Source organism: Sesamum indicum, linkage group LG8, assembly GCF_000512975.1.
Source record: "Sesamum indicum cultivar Zhongzhi No. 13 linkage group LG8, S_indicum_v1.0, whole genome shotgun sequence".
Classification (NCBI taxonomy): domain Eukaryota; kingdom Viridiplantae; phylum Streptophyta; class Magnoliopsida; order Lamiales; family Pedaliaceae; genus Sesamum; species Sesamum indicum.
In genome coordinates this window covers 1,196,906-1,206,548 of record NC_026152.1, presented here as the reverse complement: position 1 = coordinate 1,206,548, position 9,643 = coordinate 1,196,906, and the positions used below count along the sequence as shown (strand labels likewise).

Sequence of the window (9,643 nt, the reverse complement as noted above, 5' to 3'; positions counted from 1 at the left end):
CATAATCTATAATCAATTTTATGATCATTTTTTTAAAATTAAATTCAAGCATTCAAGCGGGGCTAACATTAAAATTATTAATTAATTCTAAATTTGGTAATGCTAAATTATATTAGATTCTATTTTAGATTTTGTTATATTTATGATCTATTTAATAAGTATATGTCGCGTATATAAAATTATTTTTAAATTAATCAGATAATTTCGTATATATACGTATATATTAAATGCAATAAAAATATAATAGATTTTGAATAAAAAATAATAACAATTTATCGCCCTATGATATTGAAAATGATCACATTGTCCCTCTATGAAAAAAATATGGCAATTTATTCTTTTATACTTTTTAAAATGAAGATTCATTTTAAAAATTATAAGAGGATAAATTGTTGTATTTTAAAAAATAGAGGAAGGTAGATCGCTATTTATTTTTCGATAAGGAGGTAATCTGTTAATTAGAAATATTATAAGGGGTTGCTTGTATTTTTCCAGAAATAATGTCCCATGGTAAAGTCATTGGTTGGCTGCAAAGCTAAATGAATCCACCTATATCCCCCAAGCTATCACGTGTAGGCACGTTAACATCATTCTCATGTATATTCCTAAAATCTATATATATAAACTCTCCCATGCAATCAATTCAATGTAGTTTCGCAATCTCATTAATTATTATTAGGTTTTTGGAGGAAACAAATCAATCCTTCATTTTTGTTGGAAAGAAAATCGATCTTGCCTGAATAATATAAATTTCCCGGCAAAATCCAGGTAGCAGATCATCCCCGGAATTTTCACGAGAACAATTTTAAAACCCTAATTTGTGGTACAATTTTCGTATAGATTTCCCAGATCTGCGTGTATTGTTTCTGGCTCGCTCATAAAATTTTGATTTTCCATTGAAGAGAGGCTGCTAATGCTATCATGGCCGGTCGTCGCGATGTCAATCCATTTGACGAGGAAGAAGTGAACCCTTTTGCGGTAATTATTGATTTTTCACGCAATTTCATGTTTTTGATACCGGGCGTTGTTATCTTGTATTTGATATTGCGAATTTATGTAATGTTCCTTGGTTTTGTGGACAATGTGATCGGAACAGTGTTTGTGATGGTTTGTGCCACTTGCAATGTCGGATCCTTTTCCTTTGCTTGCAATTTGATTATGTTATCATTTATTATAAGTTTGATGCTCTGAACCATTCAGAACAATATGTGAACTGTGAGCGTAGAGAAGCAGGATTGATGTATTTAGTTGTTAATTTTATCTTATGGCGGTTTACCTGCTAATTTGAATTAGCAATGAGCCTGTCCTCTCAATGTAAATGTAGTTTATATGTCCCCTTGCATGTATTTACAATATGGAATCTTGCTGTGGGTTATTGGCGCTTATGAGGACATTGGATTTTTGTGGGATGGCAGATTTTAGGTGCATGTTTGTTGTTTCTTAAAAGTGGTTCACTATATTGTTCTTGTTTTTGGGAAATAGTTAGGTGAAAGGGAGATTTAAAATTGCCCGTCCTTCAATTTATGGAGAAGCAACTAGAATGTGAACTTTTTATTTTTTTAATATCTAAATTTTCAATTGTATGAGTTCAAGTCTTAAGCTTGAATCTAATTGTGTCAGAAGGAAATGTGTTAAAATATGGAAATAAATACCCAATTAACTAGATTTTCAGTTATGTGCATAAACTCCATGAACTAGACCTCAGCTTAACCTAAAGAACCTTTATGATTCTTAAATGAAGCCATGGAGTGAAATCTGGTGTAAGATATTTAACCCTGGTTACGCTTCTGGTTATGTATCTTCTGCATGTAATTTGTTGGGATTTGGATACACAGATGTATATGCTCTCACAGTAAGCAAAACTAAATTAATCTGATCTGGCGTCTATTATATATTTGCTGATCTAATAGTTCTCTGTTCCATTGTTTAAAATGGCATAAATAATAACAGTTACAAGTTCAATTTGGTTGAGAATTTCCATTTTACTTTTCCTCTATTATTTTTTTCCTGTGATTGCAGGACCAGGGTCGTGGGGGAGGCGAATCAAATTATGGCGCGGGTGCATTTTACATGACAGTAAGTTTCTTTTCTTTCTGAAACTTGCATGTTGTATATTCTGTAACTTTGTAAGATCTGACACTATGTTGGGCTCTTCTTGCTCCTGCATCTCTCCATCTGATTACCGCTTGCTGATTCGGCATGTGAATCAGAACTACACATCCTAACAGTATTTGCTTCATTGAAAAAAACAACATATTGGTTTTTCATTTCAGTTTGTAGGGTTGTCCCTCCTAGTCCATGGCATTTCCTGGCCTGACATTGTCATTTCCATTGTCCGCCTAATTTTTATTCCTTGAAAAAAATGTGTAACAGTTTTATCTTTTTCCTTGAAGCGGGAGGTGGGGAGTTCCTGAAATGCTTACTTTTTAAACTCTCTTTGATGCTCTCACTCATCTGATACCAGTGTATGAATCTTGAAGTTATGCAGTTACAGCAGTTTCCTTTCTAGTTCTCATGCACTAGTTTTCTCCACTAAATTTTTCAGAATTCTGCAAATTCAAGGCTTACACCTCTTCCTCCTGAACCAGTGGACTATGATCGTGGGGCTACGGTTGATATTCCTCTTGATAGTTCCAAGGTATACCAACAACTGTAAAGCTTTTATGAAGTTTGAGAGGTGGAGATGATGATTTTATTTAAACCTTGTATAGGATTTGAAGAAGAGGGAGAGAGAACTCCAAGCTAAAGAGGCTGAATTGAAAAAGAGGGAAGAGGTGAGCTCTATCTATTGCCTTGTTGTCTCTTAGTTTGATTCAAGTAAGTAATGTGCATTAAGGTCTGTGTTTTCTAGTTCAGAAGTTTCTTTGTTAAAATTTTATTTTTCTAAACTTTTTTGCAATTTTCATACAACACTTTTGTGCTGACAATGAAATTCTTGAGTCAAGGAAGTGGGTGATCGTAGCCATCGAATTAGGCCTCTTTTGCTTTTTGTTGTTTTGAAATATCTTGTCTGACATAATCTCTCTTTTTTCTGATGCTTTTAATCTGCCTATGTATATGGACAGTCACTGAGGTCTTTCTTGATGTTTTGTTTTTTTGTGTTTGCCTGCTACGGTTTTTTGTGGCTCTAGGCTTAGGTTTGCATTATCTGCTGAATCTCAAAGATTATATTCTTCTTTAACAGATTCATTCAATTTTTAATCAGTTTACTTTTGTGTTGCCCTGTAGGAACTGAAAAGGCGAGAAGATGCCATCAGACGAAGTAATCTGCAATATGTGATTTTATATTTGATATAGCTCATGCTCTATCATTTTATCATGCAACGATAAACACTTTGCTCTATGTTTTCCTTTGTCAGCTGGAGTTATCATCGAGGATAAAAATTGGCCGCCATTCTTCCCTATTATTCATAATGACATTGCAAACGATATCCCAATCCATCTACAGAGAGTGCAGTATGTTGCGTTCACATCGTTGTTGGGTATGATTAAGTTAAACTTCCTTTATGATATGTTATTATGGGTTGCTTCATGTTTTCCAGTTGTGAGGTTTTACATTTTCTTTTTGCCGTATCAGCTGCTAGAGGAAGCTAGTGACATTGTACATATAGTTGCTGATTAAGTGTTTTGTGTATACTTGCCCCAATTTGGATTTTCTAGAAATGACCAACACCTGGTTCTCAATCATATTATTAAAGCATAAAAATATGATACATTAAGAAAAAAAACCAAGCCAGTTCTTTGAGATTACAGGGTGTGAGAGCTAGAAACTTTATATGCTGCATAGGAAGTTTTCGCGAGTGCCTTAGAAAAGCGCTTTTCAGTTTCTGACTGCAAAAAAATACTTTTAAAGTGTTTGAGATGTCAAGTTCTGCTACTGAAACATCTAAGAAAAGCGCTTTTATGCTAAAAGTTAGTAGCACCCTGCATTGGCTTTTTTGTAAATAAATCCAACTTTATTTTTGACTACTTTACTCTTATTATAATAATCTTAATTCAACTTTATTGTTTTTAATTTATTTTTAAAATTATATATTTAAAGTTGACATTGGATTTTTCAAATAACTTGAATAATTTAACTATAAATAAATTTACACTTCACGTATTTAATATTTTAATACTTTTATATTTTATTTGCTATGTCACATAATTATATTATTTCGTTCACATATTATTATTTGATTAATTAATACATTGATATTTTTTTGACAGTCATGCAAGCTTAATTATTGTGTATGAATCAATAAATATATTACTTAGTGGGAGAATTATTAAATCATATACATTTTTTAATGGTTTTTAGAAAATAATATGAAATATACTCATCGAAATAAAATTTATTATTTTTTGTGGAAAAATAATTATTATTGACCATCAACAAGTAAAATAATAAGCAAAAAATAGTATATCTTGAACACAGAGGGACAAAATGGTCTGTAATCAATTAAGTATATTTTAGAAGTGATTTTTCTCCAAATACTATCCAATTTAGTTTCTTTCTACTTTCATTTTTTTTACAAACATTACCCACTTTTGATTCTACCACAACTTTCAATTTTTTTTATACAAAAATCACTTCTCTACAAACATAACTTTTTGCAAACACTCCCATAATCCTAAACATAATTTGTTGTCTGGATGGGGCAAAGTATTAGTTTTGATCCTCCCTAATGTCTTGTGTGCAAATAGTAGTTCTCATGGTAACTGCCAGAAGGAGACTCTCAGAAGGCGGCTTGAGCATGGAGTTTAAAGATTTGAGTTGTATCGTTGCTATTAGCTATAGCTTTTTTAGTATACACTAGGACCTAGGTCCCACAGTTGGTATTAGAGCCATGTCATGGTTTCAACTTTAAGAGTAATTTTTAGAGACGGAGTTGTTAGTAGCAAGGCTTTAGTGAAAGCTGACACTTAGACAGCTATACATACAAAGTTTGAGTTGCACCATTGTTATTGGCAATAGCTTTTAGCATAGCCCAGACTCTCATCCTACATTAAAGTCCTTATGCATGTACTTTATTGCTTTGTTCGCTTGTTACATGTTCAATATGAGCTCTAAGCTTAGCGGGGTGTCAACGAAAAGAATAGAAAATATCATAAAATCTTAAAATAAGTGAAAAATGTTGTTCTTGTGTAGGGATAGTAAATGGGCTGGTTAGAAGCAGGGCTGGTCCCGAATAGGGCGAGTTTGGGTCCAAATAGAGTTCATGTTTAGTGGTGGGTTTTAATTTGGGATAGTAAATGGGCTGGTTAGAAGCAGGGCTGGTCCCGAATAGGGCGAGTTTGGGTCCAAATAGAGTTCATGTTTAGTGGTGGGTTTTAATTTTGTGGCCCCGCCACAAGCCATCTCCGGGCAATATTTATAAATCTATATAATTTTTTTTAACTCTTATTCAATATATATATATGTACAATAAATTATAGTCTTTTTCATTATAATGGCTTATTAGATACTTAAATAACTTCAAAATATCACATGAAATGCACATAAAGAAATATATATGTGGATGTGAATATATCACTTATTAGCTATTAAAAAATATTAAGTTCATAATTTTATTTATATTTCTATCATTGAATGATCATACTTTTTTTAATTGATGAGGAAACCATATAATTCTGTGACATGTAATTTACTTTCTAAATTCAATTGATATTATTAAATAAAATATTTCATCCCTAAAATTGAATTCTGCATCTTGTATTCACTAATTATTACATTTCGTGATCTTGTATTAAAACCAATTTACTGCAAATGAAAAATAATAATATATAAAAAAATTAAATACTAAAATAATATTAAGTCGAAGTTCCTTATTTTGGATTTTTTTCTAAGAAATTTCAATTTATTAAGATTGATCATTTTTTATTTGTAGTTCTTTTTTATGACTATTTTCTGTTTTTTTTTTTAATTTTGTTTTATCTTTTGTTAAATTATCTCTGTGTATGTTATATCTTTTCTTTTACTAAAATGTCTCGAATGTCTTTTATTTTTAAATTTATTGATATTAAATGATTTTAAAGTAATTAATATTTATTAGCTATTGTTAATCCAAATTTAATGACATATCGTAGTATCAAGGTCTTATAACTCTGATAATTATGTTTTACTATTAGTGCTATATATATATATATGTAATATTCAAATTTTAGTCGATTTCTTGATTTTATTCATATGAATTTCGGTATTATCTATTTCTTATTCAACAGTATATTATGTTACAACTTAATCTCTTATGTCATATTTGTTGCTATTATGCTTTGCTACTATTATATAAAACGTAATTGTCACAAATGTAAAAGTAATATTTGTCTTTGTTTATATATTTATTAGTTTATTTATTTCTATTTTAACATCGTTAACTCATTTGATATGTATTATTTATTGTTAACTAAGTGTATTCCACAAAATATGTTAACTATCAATATGTAAACATAATTATACAATTGAAATTAGTTTATAATTAATTATATTAGTATACTGTTAGTTTAAAGTTTTACTTTTAGTTGTTACGGTTTGAATGTTACGCAACTTCATAGAGCTTTTCCTTATTTTTGTTAATATTAATTATGCATCATTATATTTTCTCTTTTGATTTTTTTGTTCAATTATAATTTATTTCTAAACATTTTGAAACTGATTGTTTTACTAGTTGTTAGTTATTTTTAAAAACACATAATCGAAATTAAATAAACCCTTAATATCAAAATAATTATATCTTGTATCTTGAAGCCCAATAGTTATGTTAATTATCTTTCAACAACAACTACTGTATTAGATTTTTTATTTTAGTTGTTTATTGTAATATTATCTAAACTATTGTTCGACGCCTCTAACTTTAACCATTTCAATTGCATTTATTATTATTTTACATCCATTATATTGTAAAAGTATGAAATTATTTTTTATATACTTCATATGAGAGAAAGTACTTCACTAAATTTATTCTGTAGTTCCCTATGCAATTTATTTTAAAAATTAATACATACATGACTGAAGAAAAAATAATAAAAAAATTAATTTTGAATTTGACCTTGATTAGGCTTACTATATATATATAAATATTTTGAAGCACTGTATAAAATTCATATATGGTTTACATGCTTTTTTGGTTTCAAATTACAACTTTGTATTTCATGTTTTTTGATATTCTCTGAATAGTATTTTATTCAATTTGATCAATTGATACTATTTTTTCTATTAAAAAACATTTATTGTCCTTACAATTTAATCATTAAATTCCATGCATTAGTATTATTTTACCCCCATTATAGTATGGAACAAAACAACAGTAAAAAGCACAATAAGACAACTCATCTATTAATATTAGAATAAAATTTCAGCAGCATTTGTAGTTTAAGAAGATTATGGATCGGCATTTGTATGTTTTAAATATTTATTCTTTAGTATATATGTTCCTTTTTTAAAGTTAGATTAGTATTTTACATATTATTTACATATGCTAAGGTCTTAACATATTTAAGATGTCTTCAGAAAATTAATGGCGTTTAGATATTATTTGCATATTTATTTTTTATAGTTGGATATATTCAATTTTTAAGTAGTTTAGAGGGATCATATTGTTTTCTTCTTTGATAGAATTTTGTTTTTTTATAACTAATTCTTATTTATTATTAAAAAGAGTACTTAAGTAAGGGTAGGATTGTCTTTTTATAATAGGAATGAACACTTACGAAATTCACACATTTTACCCTTAATAGCATTTATTTATCTCCAATATATTATGGAGAAAAACAAAGGGTAAATTACAACGAGCTAAGTTGAAATTTGACATAGTTACAAATATTCTTTTATTTTTTAAGAAATTACTAATACCCATTGATTTTAATGGTTGTCCAATAATTAGCCCAATCCATTAGTCTTCGTTAGCTTTCCATCCATTTTTTGCAATGAACTGGCCAAAATGCCTTGTGGACTATATGGACTAAGTGGACAATTTTTTTTACAATTCTTAAATTTTTCCATCCACCTCAACTATTTCCTTTTTACTATTTTTTTATTATTTTTTAAATAAATACAGTAAGGGCAAAGTTGATAGTTTCAAGCCTTTATCCAATAGTTATGTAATTTCTTCCAACTTCGGAGGATACTGGCAATTTCAGAGGAGCTTGTTGTAATTTACCAAAAAACAAAAGTAAAATTACAATTTAAAAAGAACTATATAATATTAATATTAAAATAAAATCAATTCCCAAGAAGTCACTTGTTTTTAATTTTGCAGAAGTAGTTCCAATTTAATAATTGGGGATTTTTATTTGTAATTTTCTGATATTTATTCTTTAATATATTTTTTTATTTTTGAAGTTTCAATAGTATATTGCATATTCCTCTTCCAATTTACTCTGCTTAGTAAATTAATTTTATCCAAATACTTAAGATCTCTTCCAGCAAATCGCGGTGAAACATTATTAGCCTAATTATCTTTGTGGTGGGATTTATTATTCATTCTATAAGTAGTTTAGAGGAATTAGGACTACTAGTATTGTTCTTTTTTATATTGTTTGGTTTTTTTATAACTAATTTTTATTTATTATTAGAACGCCTTTTGATTATAGGAACAAAGACTTATGAAATTCACACTTTTATATATAATATAAGATAATTTTAACTTTTTACAAAATTATATTGAGTGATTGAAGAAATAGGAAAAACCAACTTTAAGGGTTAGACCTGTTGGGTCAAGAGTCAGGGTGGGTTTTGGGTCTTGCTAAAATTAAGCGGGGTGGGTCCTGGGTCTGTAAAAACCCACCAGCGACCTGTATCATTCTCTCTATTCTTGTCAAACATGTTTCCTCAAGACTTTTTCGAACACAAACATAGATTAAAAGTTTAAAAGTATCAAAGAGCTCAAAATTAGTTGTTATCAAATAATAAATAAGTATAATTTCTAAAGCCAACTCCAATGTCCTGTAATTTAATGAATCAACCCTACTTTTTAGAATTGTCTTAGCTCACAACTTGCTCAGATTAATTTCGTATGGTTAGCTCAAACAAAAATAGGCCTCATATGTGAGATTCCAGCATGCTTGACTCAACTGACAGACACTTCAGTTATATATTGGCCATCTGCAAGCTCTTTTTTAGAATCCGAGTAGCACTCTTGATGCCATTTCGCAGTCGCCTGCATAAAATTTTCAAATAATAATGGGATGATTAGATTGATGATTTATTATATGGACACCGAAGGTTTCCCCATGCAAATGTTGCTTAGAGTGCCATCAACTTTACATGACCTTCTTTCAGTCAATTTGCTTTTCATTGACCTGTTTTGTGATTTATGTTGTAACTTCTATTGTAGTTGGTGCAAGGTTATTTGGAAAAATCCATAAAACTCGATTATGACGTGTGTGTAAAAGCATTTGATGAATAATATGCTAGGCATGATAATTTGAGTGAGAACAAATGACATTAGGATTCGAAAATGTGATCTGTGAAAAGTCCTTAAAACATGAAACAAGAGAACAATTAGAAAGACCATAGATTTATGTGAACTTTCCTATAATAGTTTATTGTACTATCGATTTCTTGATTTAGTTGTCGGCGTGACACTGTGCAAGTGGTGAGTTGCAGGTCTGGTTGGATGCCTTACATGGAACATTATAGCAGTTACTGTTGCATGGATCA

The 9,643-nt window shown here is 29.6% G+C and overlaps 1 protein-coding gene across 2 annotated transcripts in view; it reads left to right on the top strand.

Moving 5' to 3' along the window:
- The window catches only part of LOC105167561 (secretory carrier-associated membrane protein 1-like), an 11,099-nt gene continuing 2,035 nt past the window's right edge, over positions 580–9,643 (top strand). The window contains exons 1-8 of one of the 2 annotated variants that reach the window (XM_020695687.1): positions 580–768; positions 903–978; positions 2,020–2,076; positions 2,546–2,638; positions 2,712–2,774; positions 3,229–3,262; positions 3,360–3,482; positions 9,590–9,643. The exon at positions 9,590–9,643 is cut by the window's right edge and continues 154 nt beyond it. In XM_020695687.1, coding sequence (XP_020551346.1) covers positions 922–978; positions 2,020–2,076; positions 2,546–2,638; positions 2,712–2,774; positions 3,229–3,262; positions 3,360–3,482; positions 9,590–9,643 — 481 coding nt within the window. In that variant the 5' untranslated portion in view covers positions 580–768; positions 903–921. Of the gene's footprint in view, positions 824–902; positions 979–2,019; positions 2,077–2,545; positions 2,639–2,711; positions 2,775–3,228; positions 3,263–3,359; positions 3,483–9,589 lie in introns of both variants that reach the window. The other variant, XM_020695689.1, reaches the window with a different exon arrangement.